Here is a 19,895-nt window from a genome sequence, read left to right as displayed (position 1 = left end):
AAAAAGTCATCTTTTATATATATTTATTTATTTATTTTTGCAGAGCTTTAAAACAGTTTTTTGATTTTATTTTAAAGGAGCAGTGCTTTATAATAAACACACCAAACTTGTAGCTGTCTGTCAGAGTATTTATAATGTGTAACAAGTCATAAACAGCCCATCACTGAGGAATAACAACACAAAGCATCAAATCTCTGTGACTTCCGGAGGCGTTTGATTCGTTGCGGATGACATCAGATGTGGAGTGAGTGTGCGAAAAAAAAAAAAAAAAAAAACTCCACCGGCGCCCTCTTCTCTCCCCGGTTACCGAATATGACACAATGTCTGCTGGTATAAAAAGCTAGGGCCACTCCTATCGAGGCTCCACTTGCATGTCTGGAGATCACTCCGGTGCTCTGCAGCGAATAAAGGGAGGAGGCTGCTGCTGCTGCTGCTGCTGCTGCTGGGATCCAGCGCGCGTATACGGGAGATACTAGAGAGATAGACAGAGAGAGAGACAGACAGAGAGGAGAGAGGATGGCCACCCTGGTAGAATCTGCAGAAATGGAGACTTTAGGCGGTCAAAGCAACACCGGGGTATCACCGACATCCTCCAACCCCTCGCAGCACTTCAACGACAGCAAATTTTACCTGCTGGTGGTTATCGGGGAGATCACAACGGAGGATCACCTAAAGTGTGCCATTGCGGACATAGAGAAAGGTAAGATGGAGCTCCGCGGAGGTGGGTGGAGGCCAACGGGGAGTCTGAACTTAACATCTTCGTATAGCAACTTGAACACAGATGGAAGTTCATCTTATATGTTTTGAAAGTCGGATGCACCTGTTTGTAAACGCAGGATTTTACGCACGAATTACGCATATTAATGAGTCATTAACTGTTTGTCAGCCTTTAATTATGGGCAACTATTTGAACTACAGCCCCTCCCAGTGACATCAATATATATCGCATATCTGTGGCATATCTGTCACACACTGTTTTGTTATTGAATCATTCCTCCTGTCATATGAATGTCAGTGTTGTTGTCATCCACACACACACACACACACACACGTGGGACAGGGCCTCTAATGGAGCCGACAGCAGTGATTCAGCATAAAAAATCTGCACTATGCGTCAATAATGCAACATTTATCTCCAAGTGGTGCAGCCGCACGCACAATCACCTTTTTGCCAAGCTTTTATTCAGGTGCGTCAGGCTTTTGTTTCGGGTCCCACGCATCAGTTTCCAGGCAGGGATTGTTAAACAGCTGCTTTGTGGCTGTGGGCAGACAAAAGCTGGATTCATTTCGAGAAGTCGGAGCTTGGATGTGATAACAGAATTGGTCAGAAAATGAATTATCGGATGATCCTGTGGGAACAGTTCCCCATCATCATCATCATCATCATCATCATCATCACTCTGCATCCAGCTCTCTCTCATCTCTCACCGGCTGGTGGGCGTGGCTCGGTCCGCACTGCGGTCCCTACGGAAAGCCACAAGGGGCGAGTTTTAAAACTGAGCAGGGCGTTTTAGAAAATGCCATACAGCTGCATCTGCTGCTGCTGCTGCTGCTGTAGTGGCCTGCCTTCCTGGCCTTAATGTGTTTGTGTGTGTGTGAGAGAGAGAGAGGAGAATATGGCGCAGTTACTGAGCTTCTTTATTTTCCAGTATAGATAACACACGAAAGCTTCCAAAGAGGAAAATAATGACTTTATACATTGACAAAAACAAACAGGTGTGATTTAAAATAAAAATAAAAAGCTGCTTTATAGAGATGGAAATTGAAGTGTTTACGTCTGGGTTTATTTTTCTGTTGTTATATCTATTCAACAGATTGTTACGTCGACCCTAAATGTGTCTGAAACTTTGAAAAAAAAAAATCAAAACACAAGCGCTTTTAGTAGCTGTTCCGGAGCTTTCACTCATCTTCCTCATCAGATGGAGTTTGACAGTGTTTTTACTTTAAAAGCATTTCTTTTATTCTTTTCTGTTCGTATTTTTAAATCTATTTTATGTTAACATCCTTCTGTCTTGCTTAGACAAAGAAAAAAACACATTATCGTCCTCATCTTCATGTTATTGCCACACCCTTTGCTTTCATTTAAGCCCTATTGTTGTAATCCTATTTCAACAAGTAAATAGTAATAATACAATGCGACTGAAATAAACTGTATGTCTAACTTTCACGTGCAGTTTCCCCTCAAAGAAAAGAAATTCCCTTTGTCCTCCTCCTAACTACTTCATCGAGGCCTTTACTCCGCATAATTATGATGAGAGGGTGATGCCACCATGACTCAGCTCAGTGGAGGCAACCAAGTGCGTCTGGCCCATGGCAAAACAGAAACAGGGCTATGGATATTTCCTATTATAGATTTATTTTCTCATGCCAAACCAGTAACAGGGCTACACATGTTTGTGTTAAAAGATTTTTCAACAAACTTCCAACAAATGATCAGTGAAATACTTAACATATGTTTCTTCTTCGTTGTTGTCTTTTCTTGCTCTTTGCTCTTTTTTCTTCATTTATATGATTTATTATTTTTGTGTGTGTGTGTGTGTCTTGCAGGGATCCGCTCATGGGACACAAACCTTATTGACTGCAACCTGGACCAGGAACTCAAGCTGTTTGTCTCCAGACACTCAGCTCGTTTCTCTGCAGAAGTCAGAGGTAAATAATAATATGATATATTATATGAGTTAGCTTCCACTGCATCCCAAACAAAACAGAGACACACACTTTTCCAGTGGCGGAAAAATGATGCCGAAAATTTACTTCAGTAATGATGATACTACAAAATTTTAGTATTATTAGCCAGATAAACTCATAAACTCCTGATAAACTTGTGTAGATTATTTTATTTATACTATAGAAATATCATCACTGATACTTTTATCAGTTGGCCGTGGTGATTTTAAATCATTTATTAAGCGTTGGGCAGACTTTTCTGTTTAAGTCTGAATTATAAAAACTTTATTTTTCAGTGCAGCCTGAATATTTCAACCTTTTTTAAATTTTATTTTGTATTTAAATGTTCTAGAAATGTTTTGCGTATGTAAAAAAGATTGTGGCACTAGAATTCTGAACAATTCAATACTAGAAAATGTTGATCAGTTGAAATATTCCTACTAGATCTTTTTTTTTTTTTTCCACAAGACGATGACACTTGAATTTCAGATTAAATGACCTGATAAGAGGGGAAAGTATAATATGAGTATCACAGACAGTAAAGTGGGCTACAATTACCTCTAAAGTGCATTTGAGTAAATATACTTGTATACGACTCCGCGCTGACACATCGCAGTCAGCTATAAATCCTGTGCAGTACACTAAGCAGACAGGTTTTATTACCTGTCACTGGTTACGCCCTCTCAGCATTCGGTTGCATGGTACTTTTATAGATGTATCGTTGGCAAGGTGAGGAAGAGGCTCCATAAAGATGGAACAGATCCAGTATGGCAGGACATGTGGTCTGTCAGTGGGGCAGTATGGCCTTGACGGGTGGCGGCGGTTACAGTAAAATCTCTGCTTGGCTTTGCTCCATTTTGGATGTGACCAGCAGGGCTTCGTACTTCACAATACATCGATCCAGCCAACTACTGCTGCTGCTGCTGCTGCTGCAGCCTAAATCAGGTGATTTACTTTAATATCCCTGTATCAAATCTCCTAAAAGGCTAACAAAGGTGAAATACAAGAGGCTGAGAGGCAGATGAAACATGGTGATTTGTCTATAATGGCAAAGAGACACCCCTTTCATCCCACCTTGTTTTTACCGTTTCCCTACCCTCCATTCCTCTCCCTCTCTTCCGCCATGTGTGCTGTTGCCTTGCAACCCGGTACTAGATGCGCAGTTGATTTGGGAGTAATTAGCAGTGTAGGATCCCCAGTGGCAAGTGTCTGTCCGTGAAAAGAAAAGAAGGGAGGGGAACAGAGAGGACTGGAGGAACAGAGAGGGTGAGGGGAGAAGAAAGAGGATGACAGAAAAGCAAACAAGGGAGCAAAGCGGGGAGGGGGAGGTGGTAGGAGATAGATGCGACACTGAGGCAGAAACGCAGTTCTGATGAGTGAATTAATGGAGCCAAGACTTTGAGACACAATGCAGCATAAGCAGTAAAATTAGATTAATGTTGTTCTCTTGGATTCTACACTTGACGTGTTTTTGCCAAGTCTCTTCTCAAAGGGCAGGATCTTCATTGTGTTTTGAGCAGCTTCTCTGGAAACTACAATATTTAGTTTGACATTTACAGGGATTTAAATGTATGAATTACCCATGTACCACACATGTAGTGGACGTTTTACTACAAGCTCCAGGTTCCTGGGCTCCGTGTCCATAAAATGATTAGTTCAATCTTCAATCTGTAAAAAAACAAACAACGTAATCGCAGTGCAACAAGGAAGCGAAAACGCTCGATTTAAGGTCCATGACCTCATTACTCATGACTTAATACTCTACTTCCCACGGTCAAAAACTTGTACTGATCCATAACTCGGCTGAATCCTTCGTATATCATATCAGTATGCACTCGAATCTCCTTACAGCATTACCAAACCTGTCGCAAACTGTAACAAATTGTATTACAATGACTGAAAACAGAGCATCAGCAACTAGAAACATAACCTTTTGCTTCATCCACGATCCAGCATATAGGTTGACTTTGCAATAAATTGCAGAACATGAATAACACAACGACAACACAACAGTTTTGTGACTAAAGTTGGGAAGTTACTGCTCTCGGTGGATAGGTGGGCTGATGGCTGAGATACAAGAGTATGGTATCAATCTTCTCATCTCACTCTTGCCAAGAAAGCAAATAAGCAGATTTTCCAGAACGTTAGTCTTAGTTAACGCTTAGTCTGTCAATTTAGGCAAAACGTCGATCCAACAGTAAGTTTCTTTCAGGATAAAGATTGATCAGGAAGCTGAACTGCTGACTTCATGTAAGGTGTAATGTAATTTCAACTTTATTTGTAGAGGAATCGATGAAACATCTCTCTGTGAGTTTTTATTTTTTACTTGTCGTGCATTCATCGTTTAGAGCATACAGGAAAACACAAACCAGCAGGTGGTCTCGGGGCGGAGGAGGGCAAATGCAATCATTTGTCGGCTTGATAGATGACGTGCTATCCATTACACTGCATTAGTGCACAGGAAGCCCGGACCCCACAGTGAGGAGGGGAAGAGGGGAAAAAAAGAGGGGCAAGACAGGAGACCCCTGGTGTCTCCCTGCTGGATATATGATACTTCTGGTTACGTATAGATTTCCCAGCGTTCTGCCTTCGGCGCTGTCTCCACTGGAGCAACTGGAGGGTTAAAAGGCTTTCACAAAAAATCCATTCAGTGATCAATAGGTAATAAAGAACTGTGTTGACTTTTCACAAATGAATTTGTCCGGGATAAAGATCCTCCTGATATTTTTTTTTTCAACAAATACGATCCTGTTTTCTCTCGATGTCAATTAAACAGTTGACGATGACTGATTGGTTCTGTAGCTGTAAATAAGCAGATTGATTGATCAGTCAAGCCGCATTACCCTTCATGTTCATAGCTGGATGGATGTGGAAAGAGACAGGCCATGGCATGACATCAAGATTTAGTAATTATTGTCATTTGCTTTGACAAGCTAATTCCTAAAAATAATAAAGAGTTTAAAAACATCAGGCATCGATGTTACGACGCAGACTGTTCTTTGAGTCAGTCGGTTTAACAGCCGTGGCCGAGTCAACGTTTCCATGTCCAGATGTATTACGTATACTGGTTTCTTTTTTAATCCAGTTGTGTGGGGACACCGGAGCAAGTGACATTGAAAACTGTGCTCAGGGGGGCCCCCGTCTTTGCCGCTGAATGTCACCGTGGTCAATTATTCTGTTGTGGTGGAGAAGGAAATGACAGCAAGGAGAAAGGTGCTGACATATACAGGGAATCCACCTGAGGAGATCAAATTATTATCCTCTTGTGCAAGGTCTTTTTTTTTTTTTTAATGCAAAAGAAAGGAGACGCTGAATTTAGTTGTTCCACTGATCTATTTTTGGTGCGGTGCCATCCGCATTGATGTTCCCCTGTCTGGTTCAGTCTGTGGCAGACAGGCTATAGACAGCGGCCTTGCACTTTCTGCTCAGCCAGAAGGAGAAGGCTCGGCGATGCATGTCACATTACCTCGCACCCCCTGCTGAGACGGAGACACGCTTGGCATTAAGGGTTTTTATATCGATCAAGGTAATTGTCAGGGTGAATCGAGCCCCAGTGCACAATCTGTCATTTTTTTGACGAGTTACCCTAGACACACAGCAATTTGGCAGGGTGAAAATGGTGGCTGCCTTGTTGCATGGTGCATGGTATTTTCAGGGCGTAACCCACTAAGACAAACAAAGAAAATCCTTTACTATTACATTAGCAATTACAGCTAGAGCTGGTGTACAGTATCATGAACAGGATGGCCCCCATGATTGATTGTTCTCTCATTTCACAGACCACTGAAAAATGTTTCCTTAGTCACTTGTTCTTATAGACGAGCTCTGGTCATCACTTTAAGAACAAAGCTGAGTGAAGCTGCTTTCTCCCACAGTCGACTGGGATTATGATGATGGTGGCAGTAGATACAAATCTCCACTTCAAACTGCTGATAGCATTCACATGCAAAGAGAAGAGGCTAGAATGAAGACTCTGAACAGATGTGCAAACACTAAAATACCGTATTTTATCTTTGAAATAAATCAGTTACAATTACAGCTTCCATCACTGAAATTACATCTTACGGTAAGATTTTCCCCTGTAAAGCAAAGTGCTCAAAAAACAAGACAAGCTGTTTTGAGATGCTGTATTTGAAGGTTTTGCACCAATCCATCGAGTAAATGTTGAGATATTTCTCAGGATGAGTCAAAACTCACTGAGATCACTAAAGTAAGACGGCTCCATCCACTCTGGATCATAAATGTCAGAACAAAACTTCACAATCCACTTAATGGAGATCAAGAAATCTAAATAATGAAAGAAAAAAATGTCAACTTGATGGTGAAACGACAGGAAAAGTCAGAAGATCGACGAGTCAGGATTCATCCTCTGGGATCCTCCACTAGATCTTAAGATGAAAGATTGCAGACAATAACTCCCCCACCCCTAAAAAAAACAATATGGAGGTCATATTGAATTATTAAAGCTTAAAATCACACTAGGAATATTTTTTTTCCAGACAACTAACTCCATGCAAACTGGAGTGTCCTATGGGAGTTGAGATAAAATCATTATTTCTACAATCTCCAGAATATTAAAGGCTAATAGTCATGCACGTATAGGAACCACTTCACTATTAAGAGCACTGAATGAAGAGTTCTTCCATATGGAGTGACAGCCCTCTGGGAGGAAGAGGCAGGGTTAATGGCTGTGGGCTCCATAATGAGAATCTACAATATGAAATATGTATGGAGGAATCGGTCCAGCAGCCATATAGCTGCGTCTCTGGAGACGAAGTGCAGTCTGCCATTGAATTTAAAGCTCTGAGCAAACACCTCACGCCTCCCCTCTCAACCTGACAGGGAACATATTTGTCTTGTTCTCGAGTGTTATCGGATTTATCAGCAAAAATCTAAATCTAAATTTTCATTTCTCAGCTCTAGGATGATCCACAAATTAATAAATTAGACCACAAGGAGAAGACACAAAGACAGATTGTTAGGTTGAGTGAAATCCTGACGTGTTGAAGGTAAATAATGATAACATGTCCCGTCAGCTGGTCCACAGGCTAACCCCCAAAGATGCACACTGTGTGATCAAAGTCATTATCATAATCAATCATCCAAAGTATAGGATGATTGATTATCAGCCTGTCCACACCCCCACTGTTCATTTTCTATGCAACAGCTCTGTCTTATGAAAGGAAAATATTACTTATGGCCATTTTCAGTCCACATTATATGGAGAGACCAATCAATTACTGGGTCTTTGGCAAATAATCAAGCTGAAATGATTTGCTGATTAATTGATTAGGCAATAATCAGCAACTATTTTTAAAATGGATTAATCATTTGAGTAATTCTTCTCAGAAAAACTGCCAAAAAGTCGATATTATCAGCTTGTTAAATGTAAATATTCACTAATCAGTAAACCAAATATAGTTCCAGACTATTGGTTGGGCAAAACAAGACACTTTTAAAGACGCCATGTTTATTTATTTGTTTTTAATCAGTGCTTTTATTGATTCATTCATCAATTTATCAATAAAATAATGGCCAGAATAATCAATAATGTAAATAATTCTAAAATCAAGATTTATTTGTTCTTGTTTCGCACATGAAATCTAATATGGTCATTTTGATTCTTCACAGCGCATAAACACCCAGATGAATGTAATGAAGTGTTTAGTATCACTTACTTTAAAGCTGCACTAATCAATATTTCTGTATGAACAACGAATCAAGTTGTCAGAAACACGATACTAATGTTTCTCCATATCTGTTGAATTGGTCAATAAGTCACTGTTTGCTACACGTTCAGCAAATCAACTTCATAAATAACTAACAGATAATATGTCAGTGTCGTGTTTACAGCTTGTTGCGCTGCCCCCAAGTGGCCATAAAATCAATTATTGCAGGTTGAAGTTAAGTTGATGAATATCGTCATATCATCGACATTTTCTATGACGTTGAATAAATTAAACCAACATCATGGAGTTAAGTGAGATGATGTCTTATAACAAAGTATGATGGAGGAGTAATTTCATGTGAAAACAGGTTTTAGTGGCTGGGAGTGAGATTCAGGGTGTAAGAGGGAGAGAGAGTTATATTCCATCTCGAGGGATTTCATCCATCTTAGAGATGAAGCACCGTACTCTGCAGAGACCATTAACATTTACACAGCCATATTAGAACTGTCAGATCGACTGTGTTTGATGAATTAGTTGAGAAATATGCCGAGCTCTGCCCCATATAAGAGCCAGAAGGGTGGGGACTCATTCAGGACTTTTTAATTAGTGTTTTATCTCATTATAACTTGTATTAGATGAAAGTCATATTAGCATACAATAAATTACTGTAGCATGTCCCGACCGCAAGACAAGATTCAAAGTCAGTACTCCATTTAACTATGTAATTCAATGAATCATATTTTCAGAGAGACTTGTGCTTTTATTTTGAAGCACAATTTGTCTAATTTTAGGGTTGCAACTATCTCAGTTACCTAATCGTTTGGTCCATAAAACGTCAAATGTAAAACGTTAAATGTATCTTTTAAAGATTTTCAATTTACTATCTTATAAGATCTTTTAAGCTGGAAGTGCTTTTTTTGCTAGAAACATAAGTTAAATAATTATTTTATTATTATTATACAGTTAGCTGAGTGACTAATCCTTTCATCTCTAATCTGCCCATTTCATTTATTGTGACACGTCTGATTAACTCACAAGAGGCAAATCAGCAGCACCATATGGACAATATAACGTACAGGCATTAAAATTGAATCCCATTGCTTGGTATGATGAAATGATGTGAGTATGAAATTAGATTTTATTTTGTCATTCGCATCTATCTTCTGTTTTGTTTTTGCAGGGCAGAGAATTCTTCACCATAAAAGTAATGTCCTGGAGACGGTGGTTCTTATCAACCCTTCAGATGACGCAGTCAGCACCGAGGTAAATTAAAGCCGTAATTGTTGTTGATTTATATTCGTCCTTGTTAATTCTGTAACTCGGCATCTCAGCTTCTGATGCACAAGTTCATTTAAAAGCAGTTACAGCTTGAAAAGGATTATTATTCAACCTTGGCTGTCCTCCGTGTCATGGCTGTTTATCCACAGCTTGTTGCTGTTGATTTGAATAAAAAATTAGAAGCGTTTAGGAGCTCAAGTGACAAGACTAATGCTTGTTTACTGCTAGAATAACAAGTATGTCATTATGCCGTTTTCTGGTGCAGTAAAGCTTTCGCTACATTTTAATGGGAAGAAAGACAGAGGTTGTTCAGTAGCATAGATGGCACAAAATCTTCTCTTGTGTCACTGCTCCTTTTCAGTGTTGCCTCCGCCCCCCTAGCCATGTCTGCAGTCATGTGCATTAATAATATCTCACAACACAGCAGGATTGACTTGGCCAGCCGCCCATAACAGCTGATGTTGCTGTGGAGAAAAAAAAACAGACAAACAGAGAGGGGAGAGGCGAAAGATAGAGGGATGAAAGGAAACGTGGGCAGCAAGAAAACAAGTCAGCTAATTAGCTAATGGATTTGAGTGACTTGAAACTGGCGATATTTCAAATGTACTAAATCATTAAGCTGATTGCTGCAGAAAACTATTCATTTGTTTCTTCGTACCATACATGCTTTTCTCAATATTTCTTCAACTTACTGTCAACTTACTTTTACCCAAGGTCAGTGGCATCATGCTATTGTAGTATATAATGCCATATTCTTCTTTTAATTTCCAGGTTCGTTTGATGATCTCAGACACGGCCAGACACAAGCTTCTCGTTCTCTCTGGGCAATGTTCTGAAAACACCGGAGAGTTGATTCTTCAGTCCGGAGCTTTCTCTTTCTTCAAGTTTATTGACATATTTACTGACCAAGAGGTGAGCCACCATGATAATTACACCACCTATGAGACATATGAGGTTGTCATGAAAAACAAATCCATCAGATTTGGGGGGTTTTGTTTTGCAAAACCCTTTTTATAGGATAACAAAATTATAATTTGTATATAAAACCCCATTCAATAAATTAAAATGTACAGTAGTTACACTCCATTCTAGCAATGCGTAAACTTACTGACATACACACAGTACAGGGATGTACATTTACAGTATGTTTAAAATTAAAGTTACTTAATTTTTCTCATGCACAGATTGGTGAATTGCTCAGCACCATTCACCCAGCAAACAAAGCCAACCTTACACTCTCTTGCCCTGAACAAGGCGACTGGAAAAACTCCAATTTGGACAAACACAACCTGCAGGATTTCATTAACATGAAGATAAACTCCACTCTTATACTCCCTGAAATGGAAGGCCTCTCAGAGTTCACAGAGTATTTATCTGAATCAGTAGAGATCCCATCACCTTTTGACATGCTAGAACCACCAACCTCAGGTGGATTCCTCAAACTCTCCAAACCATGCTGTTACATTTTCCCCGCCGGTTGTGGTGACTCTGCTCTCTTTGCTGTCAACGGCTTCAACATGCTCATTAACGGTGGTTCAGACAGGAAGTCATGCTTCTGGAAGCTGGTGAGACATCTGGACAGGGTTGACTCTATCCTCCTGACCCACATTGGTGATGACAACCTGCCAGGCATCAATAGCATGCTGCAGAGGAAGGTTGCAGAGCTCGAGGAGGAACAGTCACAGGGTTCAACGGCTAACAGTGACTGGGTGAAGAACATGATTTCTCCAGATATTGGTGTTGTGTTTGTGAATCTGCCTGAAAACCTGGAGACCCCTGAACCTAACTACAGAGTGCGGAGGAATGTTGAGGAGGCAGCGTTCACTCAGCAGTTCCTCACCAAACTCAATCTGAGGATAGAGCCTTTGCAAAGACCTGTTGGAAACACTATAGAACCAATCATACTTTTCCAGAAAATGGGCGTTGGGAAGCTTGAGATGTATGTGCTTAATCCATCAAAGAACAGCAAGGAGATGCAGCACTTTATGAAGCAGTGGACGGGTAGTGAAAAAGACACCACTTCCATTCTTCTGCCAAATGGAAAAGAATCTGAGTTCCCTGTCTCTTACTTCACTTCTATCTCCTCACTCATTGTGTGGCACCCTGCAAATCCCTCAGATAAGGTTGTGCGTGTTCTCTTTCCTGGAAATGCCACCCAGCATCACATCTTTGAAGGTTTAGAAAAACTAAAGCACCTGGACTTCCTGAAGCAGCCAGTTGTCACTCAAAAAGCATTGTCCGCTACCATGCCGTCAACACCAACACTAAAGCAAGCTAAGATGAAACACAGAACAGACAGCAAAGAGAGCCTAAAGTCTACCCCAAAGCCTTCACCAATCAGAAGCATCAGGAAGGAGTCAAAAGAGGAAGCGCCCGAAAAGGCGAAGACAGATGCAGAATCGTCTCATGAAAAAACACAAAAGACAGAGAAAAAAGAAAAGGTCCCGGTGAAAAAGGAAAAGGCAAAGACATCCGAGAAAGAATCAAAAGCAAAGACGGAGCAAACAGCCCAAAATGAAACTCCAGAAAAGAAGAAGGTTGTTAAAAAGGAGACCAAAACAACACCTGTCGAAAAGAAAAAGGAGGTTAAAAAAGAAGTCGCAAAGAAAGATGATACAGCCAAACAAGAAAGTAAAAAGGATGAAAAAGTAAAGAAAGAGGAGGCAAAGAAAGTTATCAAAAAAGATATCAGAAGAGACTCACCTATGAAGGAGAAGAAGGAAGAAAAGAAAGAGCAAAAGAAAGATGTCAAACGGCCCTCTAGAGACATAAAAAAGGCAGCTGTGGGTGAAGAAAAGAGTCCAGCGCCAAAACCAAAGCCCCTGAAAAAAGACATTGCCACAAAGAAAGACGCGGGAACCCCGTCAAAATTAAAAGAGAAAGGAAAGGCAAAGGTGACAAAGAAGGAGACAAAAGTGGACAGTGACAAACTTGTAGCTAGTGCAGCTGTTATTGCAGATGATCCAGAAGCAGTAAGATCTCTAATGTCCTCACCAGAGGACCTCACTAAGGACTTTGAGGAGCTTAAAGCTGAAGAGTTGGTGGAAGATGATGCGACTGTGCAACAAAATAAGGATGAAGAGGCTGTGATGATCCACCATGAAGAAGTAATACAAACCAAAGAGTCACCTGAAGCACCAGAGTCTCTGGATGAGGGAATAACCACAACAGAGGCAGAAGGGGACAGTGGAGAGACTCCAGATGAACAGGTTCTGAAGGGAAAACTCAATGGCATTGTAAGTGAGAAATTTGAAGATGAAGGCACTGTAATGGAGGAGACGTTTGAGGTCGGAGATTATGAAGAGAAGGGAGAAACAGAAGAGGTTTATGAACCACAGAGAGTGGAACCAGATAAAGATAAGCTTACTCCCACTGAAGATGAACACCAAGACAAAATTGATGAACCAGAACCAGAACCAGTCAAACCAGAGAAGAGCGTTGAAGACGATGATGTGACAAACAAAAATGTAGAAATCCTGCACATAAGTGATAAAGAAACTGAAAAACTTAACATGTGTGTATCAGCCTTACCCAAAGTGTCCTCACCAGTGTCTCCAGCTGCATTGATCCATGATGAAATGCTTCCAGTCGCCTTCGAGAGCTCTACAGCCTCAGATGACGAGAACAGAGATGAACCCCCTGAGGAATTCACTATCACTTCTGGCCACACTCAGTCCACCATGGAGATCTCCAGTGTGCCTACTCCAATTGATGAGATGTCGACTCCTAGGGACGTTATGAGTGACGAAACCATGAATGATGAGACTGAATCTCCTTCACAGGACGTTGGCAAGTTTGGGACAACAGCATCTGGAGAGTTTGATAGGAAGAAGCTGTCTCCACTTCAAGATATGCCAGTACCAGATCACTCTCAGAGTGAAGCCACAGAAGGCCATGACTACGACCACTCCGCTTCCACGATATCCCCCCCTTCATCACTAGCAGAGGATAAAGTCTGTAAGGAGTTTCTCTCTGTAGGCAAAGATGAAGGACTTGCCACAACTCAAGAGCCATGTGAGAAGATTGACATAGACCCAGCTAGACTCAGTTCAACTTCCACAACATCACCTCTTGTACGTTCTCCCTCAGTTGACCGCAAAGACAAGTTTGATTCTCCACCACTATTTGCTGCTCCAATAGAACTGTCCACCACACTGGCAGGGAGCACCAAAGGAACAGCGGATTCCTCCATCAGCCCAGATGACAAGACACTGGAAGGAGCTAACTCACCTCAGTCCTCTGGTCACACACCTTACTATCAGTCACCAGTAGATGAAAAAGCCGGAGTTATACCTCCTGAGTGTGAAGACAAAGAACAGGGTCCAATAATTGTGGAGGTCACAAGTGATAAAGAAGATTCCTCAAGCAGAGTTACGCCAGAGCCATATGAGCCAGAACCAGAACCAGTACCAGAAAGTTTCTCCCCAGGAGAGAGACTAATTTTCTCTCCAAAAAGCGTATCTCCAACTGAACCTGATTCCCCAACAAAGACTGAAAGATCACCCTTTGATATAGATCATAAGAAAACTGAAGAAAGCAGCCATCCAGTCTTGTCCTCAGCACCACTGACCAAACATGAAGACACTAATCTTTTCACCTCTTTCAAAGAAGAGAGCAAAATGTCCATTTCAGAGGGTACCACATCAGACAAGTCAGGAACACCTCTAGAGGAGGTGGTAGCAGAAGATACATTTTCACATTTAGCTTCAGCATCCACAGCTTCTCTGGCCACCAGCTCCCTGCCAGAACCCACCACTGACTCTCCTTCCCTTCATGCCGAGGTAGGCTCTCCTCACTCAACAGAAGTAGATGACTCTTTGTCTGTCTCCGTGGTTCAGACCCCAACCACCTTCCATGAGGCTGAAGGATCGCCATCCAAGGAAGATAGCCCGAGGCCCATGTCTATCTCCCCAGACATCTCACCAAAAACAAAAAGCAGAGGACAGTTGCATGACACAAAATCCCCAGAACACTCCACCATGTCAATAGAGTTTGGCCAGGAGTCCCCTGACCACTCCTTAGCCCTGGACTTTAGTAAGCAATCCCCAGAGCATCCATCTGTGGGAGGCGGCTCACGTGCTACAGAGAACGGACCAACTGAGGTTGAGTACAGCCCCTCTGATAGAACAGATGGAAAACCATCTGAAGACCATAGCCTTACAATGGAGAAGCCTTATTATTTTGATGAAAGTGATTCAGTCCTTGCCACATCTGCAACTCCATCAGATGCATCTCAGTCTACTCCCTCTGTTACAACCCCATGCCAAATGACAGAGATCCCACATGCCGTGGTTGAGCACACAGACAAGTCCCCAGTCACCCCAAAGGCATCGTCACTCACCCATTCTCCCCATTCCAAGGAGCCATCCCCAGTGCTAGGAGGTCCCCCAGCCAAAGACGGCACCAGCCCAGTTTCACCATCTTTAGAGACCATTTCTGATAAATTTGACACACAGCAAAAGTTTGACAAGTCACCCTCACCTCCCAAAGCTAGCACCAGCCCAATCTTACCATGCATGGAGACCATTTCTGATACATTTGACACACAGCAAAGGTTCGACAAGTCACCCTCACCTCCCAAAGACAGCACCAGCCCAATCTTACCATGCGTGGAGACCATTTCTGATACATTTGACACACAGCAAAGGTATGACAAGTCACCCTCACCTCCCAAAGCTAGCACCAGCCCAATTTCACCATCTTTAGAGAGCATTTCTGATAAATTTGACACACAACAAAAGTTCGACAAGTCACCCTCGCCTCCCAAAGCTAGCACCAGCCCAATCTTACCATGCGTGGAGAGCATTTCTGATAAATTTGACACACAACAAAAGTACGACAAGTCACCCTCACCTCCCAAAGCTAGCACCAGCCCAATCGTACCATGTATGGACAGCATTTCTGATAAATTTGACACACAGCAAAAGTTCGACAAGTCACCCTCACCTCCCAAAGCTAGCACCAGCCCAATCTTACCATGCGTGGAGACCATTTCTGATACATTTGACACAGAGCAAAAGTACGACAAGTCACCCTCACCTCCCAAAGCTAGCACCAGCCCAATTTCACCATGTATGGACAGCATTTCTGATAAATGTGACACACCGCAAAGGTACGAAAAAGCTACCACCAGTCCAATTTCACCATCTTTAGAGAGCATTTCTGATAAATTTGACACACAGCAAAAGTACGACAAGTCACCCTCACCTCCCAAAGCTACTTCTCCATCATCGTCTTTTACCCTTTCAAAAGAAGAGACTTTTTCCCCAGCAAAGGAGACTAATCCTTTTAAATGTGAGGATTCTACACCTGAGGCAAAATCCCCAATGAGCCCCAAAGTTCCCTTTCCATCATATCTGCCTCTCTCCTCTGATCCGTCTCATTACAATTCTGCCTCTGGATCCAAGGACCCAGAAGCCGCCACACTCCCCTCTGCTCCATCCAAGACAGATGTTGACCTCTGTCTAGTCACTTCATGCGAATACCGTCACCCCAAAACAGAACTATCCCCATCTTTCATCAACCCTAACCCTCTAGAATACTTCATCAGTGAAGAGAATGCACTGAATCAGGAGAAGCCTCTGGCCAAGTTAGGAGGTGGACCCCCACCACCAGGAGGTAAGCTTTCTGCCAAGCAATGTGAGGAGACCCCACCCACATCCATCAGTGAATCTGCTCCCTCCCAGACAGATTCAGATGTTCCACCAGGCACAGAGGAGTGCCCCTCCATTACAGCAGACGCTAACATTGACTCTGAAGACGACTCTGAGACTCTGCCTACTGACAGGACCCTGACCTACAGGCATGCCGATCCCCCTCCGGTGGCACTCAGGGACTCTGCTCCATCTTCAGGCCACCATGATGTCTGCATGGTGGACCCAGAGGCGCTCAAGGCTGAAGAAAACCTCCACAATGCAAATACAGATGGAGGAGAAAAGGCCAAGAAGAAAAAGCTTGTAAAGAAGACTTCCTCACCAGCCAGGAAGACTGCTCTATCAAAAGTGAAGGATTCAAAGACTTCTTCTCCAAAGAAGACTGTCGGAGAAGGGAAAGATGCCAAAAATGCAACCAATACCTCTGCATCCAGAGGTGTGAAAAATGCCACATCAGGTTAGTACTATTTACTCATTGTCATCATCTATATCACATTACATAATTTGTTTACATGTTTTGATAGCTTATCTAAGAGAAATGTATATTTTCGCCTGTTTCAGGTACTGGCAGTGGGAAGGCATCAAGTGGGGCATCGCTGCCCAACTGTCCTCCCATGTACATGGATTTGGTTTACATCCCTAACCACTGCAGTGCCAAGAATGTGGATGCTGAGTTCTTTAAGCGGGTTCGCTCCTCTTACTATGTGGTCAGTGGCAATGATCAGACAGCTCAGGAGCCCAGTAGGGCTGTCCTCGATGCTCTACTGGAAGGAAAGGCCCAGTGGGGCAACAATTTGCAGGTAAGTATTAATGTGACAATACAGAAATACAAAGGGAATTTTTGGTCATATGAATGATACTTGAAACTTCCCACCTCTCCTTCCCTGGTGTTAGGTCACTCTGATTCCAACCCATGACACTGATGTGATGAGGGAGTGGTACCAGGAGACTCACGACAAGCAGCAGGAGCTCAACATCATGGTGCTGGCCAGCAGCAGCACTGTGGTCATGCAGGATGAGTCCTTCCCGGCTTGTAAGATTGAGATGTAGGCCTGTTTCACAAGTGAGACAAGCGATCAGGAGGCCTAGTGACTGATAATGAGAGGGATTGTTATCCGAATTTATGTAGCATAACACCTAAGCAGACACTTAAACCTTTATATGCTAAAATGATACTTCTTGTGTATTAAACCCCACCAAGAATGAATATCTTAATGAGGATTAACACTAATACAAATTAGCCTTGAGGGGCTCCACGCAAAGGACAATGTTTTCTACATGTAAAGTAATACATCCATGACACCCCTCAAGGTGTTATCTGGTTTTTAGGTCTAAATGGACTGTACTGGGAGGAAATTAGAAACCAAAAAAACACCCCAAAAAGCCATTTTTGTCCAATTATGGTAACTCCAGTACAAGATCAAATAATGATGTTGTTGATGATGTATTGAGTTTCTTCTGCATCCCCAGATCAAAATACATGAGATGTTTTAAATAATCAAACTGCTGTTAAAGAACAAAACATCCCTGCATATGACATATTCTTGAATGATGTTTGTTATCCACACCAAAGGATGAAACAAGTCGTTTTCTGTTATTGCCTTAGGGAAAGTCAAAATGAATGTATAAGAACTGGTGCAACGAACTGAAGAGTAGGCAGGTAACTCTACACATCAGAGGTCTGTCCCAAAAAGGACTGTTAAATGGTTACACAGTTGAATGATGGTAAAAAAAATAAATTAACTTGAAAGCATACTTAACATTGATTAGTGTTAATATAATGTCTGACTTCATATTCATCATGGGCGAGACAAAGTGGCCCTAGCATTGTGAAACCGTTCCATGATTTTATTTGATTTAAAATGGATGTTTGGGCGTTTTTTTGGGTTTATGTTGCTGCTAATGATGTATGCATATTCATTTATTATGTTACATTTAATTTATTGTGCTTTATTGATTGTCCAGATAGCCTTGTACACTCATACACAGATGTTCTCCCTTGCTTTTGTTACATCTGTAAAATCGCTTCCCACAGACAAAGTTAATGTTTTTAGAGGATTACCTTTCATTTAAGATTGTCTTGTTTTATTTACAGGAATTAAGTTATTTCAAAAAGAGAAGATACCTGTTTTTTATGTAATCATTTTGCTATGGGGGAGCTAGACTTTCCCCATTGTAAAGCTAGTGAGGCAGGATATTTTCATAAACCTTAAAATGTCTTGTTTTTCTAAAGCATTGTACTATAATTATAAATAGCTTTGTGGCCGATGGAGTGGTTGGAAGATGTGCATGAGTTATGATAAATTAGGATTTTTTTTTCTCTCTCTCTTTTTTTAACGGGGATTTTGCTCAGACTTTCATTATGAACAACAGGGCTATACAGGCTAAATAAAGGAGCGTTTTATGATTTTTGCAAGTTGTGCCATGACATTGTACACTACAGTAACTCCAGCGATTTCCAATGGCACTTGTATTGATATTGAACCTGATACTGGGTGCAGCACAGTGTAGATTTTAAGGTTGATGTAAGTTTGGGAGGCTGAAAATGTCTCCTCTTTAGCCAGGATAAAAGGGAAACAGCTTCCACTAGAGGCGTAGTATTGAGGGAGGCAGCACACAGACGTGGGAGTGAGTGACTTGTGAGTTTTAGATGAAAGTATGTAAAACTAGACACTTTAAACACAAACATGACACTTACCAAACTAACAGTACAGAGGCCACAGATCAGCATTGACACGCCTGCCTCTGGAGACACATTTAACTAATCACAACTCAATGCTTACAGGCTTTTGGTACTTTGGGCTTTGGCCGTTCGACTCACCAAACTCACCAGATATTTCTGAAATGATGTCAGGTGTTCAGACCAGTTTTCCTGCAGGGGAACCTCAAACCAACACTACGACGAACAACAAACCGACAAACTCTGAACTGACTTTTCTCTTTCCTCTGTCTTCTTTCTCTACACTTCCTCTAATTCTCTCTCTTTCTATTTATCTCTGCCTTTTCTCCTTATCTTTCTCTTGGGAGAACTTTAATAATGTTTGTCTGCAGCTGTGTGGTATATTTGTCTTGTGATCTTGCATCCTCTCTGCCCTTTTCCCAAACTCATATGTAACCTATAGCAATTAGTTTTAAGTGAAAGTATTCCTTAGTGCTTTCTGATGTTTGTGTGCAATATTTCCTCTACCCATAAATCTGATGTAAGAGGAATCACTACTAAAGAACAAACATTCAAGGACAACCACAATAAAATCTGTTGTGAAAAAATAAGGATTTATGTCTTTGTCTTTTTTAAATCTATTTATATCCAGTTGTGCCATTGTGTTATTTCTTATAATGTAATATTCAGACTGTGATAGTAAAAAATAGCCTCTTCTGCTGAGCCTGGCTCCTTGCACAGAATTATAAACCCAATTTTACGATATCACAAGTGCAAATCCAAAGTGCAAAAAAGCAGACACAGTTATTTTACTGTTTACATGCCCAAATAAGTTATACCTTTATATTTCTACTTATATAAACAAGACTATGCTTACAACCATACCAACAGCCGTGTGAGCACTTAACCCAGACCACAGCTTAGGCTGATATGTCATTAGGTTTACAGATATTTGGTCATAAACATTTG

At 41.5% G+C, this 19,895-nt stretch overlaps 1 protein-coding gene across 1 annotated transcript; it reads left to right on the top strand.

Annotated features, from left to right (window-relative positions):
• The first annotated feature begins 256 nt into the window (after window positions 1–256).
• map1b (microtubule-associated protein 1B) lies at window positions 257–18,963 on the top strand. Its single transcript, XM_019269122.2, has 7 exons — window positions 257–700; window positions 2,548–2,649; window positions 9,517–9,599; window positions 10,386–10,526; window positions 10,799–16,724; window positions 16,829–17,067; window positions 17,162–18,963. The coding sequence occupies exons 1-7, from the start codon at window positions 517–519 to the stop codon at window positions 17,315–17,317; spliced, it is 6,831 nt and encodes a 2,276-aa protein (XP_019124667.2). The 5' UTR covers window positions 257–516; the 3' UTR covers window positions 17,318–18,963.
• Window positions 18,964–19,895: the final 932 nt, after the last annotated feature.

Source organism: Larimichthys crocea, chromosome IX (assembly GCF_000972845.2).
Source record: "Larimichthys crocea isolate SSNF chromosome IX, L_crocea_2.0, whole genome shotgun sequence".
Taxonomy (NCBI): Eukaryota; Metazoa; Chordata; class Actinopteri; family Sciaenidae; genus Larimichthys; species Larimichthys crocea.
This window is presented reverse-complemented; position numbering and strand designations above follow the sequence as displayed.

Coding starts and splice junctions, on each gene's coding strand:
- map1b (XM_019269122.2), top strand. CDS start 517: ATGGCCACCCTGGTAGAATCTGCAGAAATGGAGACTTTAGGCGGTCAA. Junction 16,725..16,828: donor TGTGAAAAATGCCACATCAG/GTTAGTACTATT, acceptor CGCCTGTTTCAG/GTACTGGCAGTGGGAAGGCA. Junction 17,068..17,161: donor AGTGGGGCAACAATTTGCAG/GTAAGTATTAAT, acceptor CCCTGGTGTTAG/GTCACTCTGATTCCAACCCA.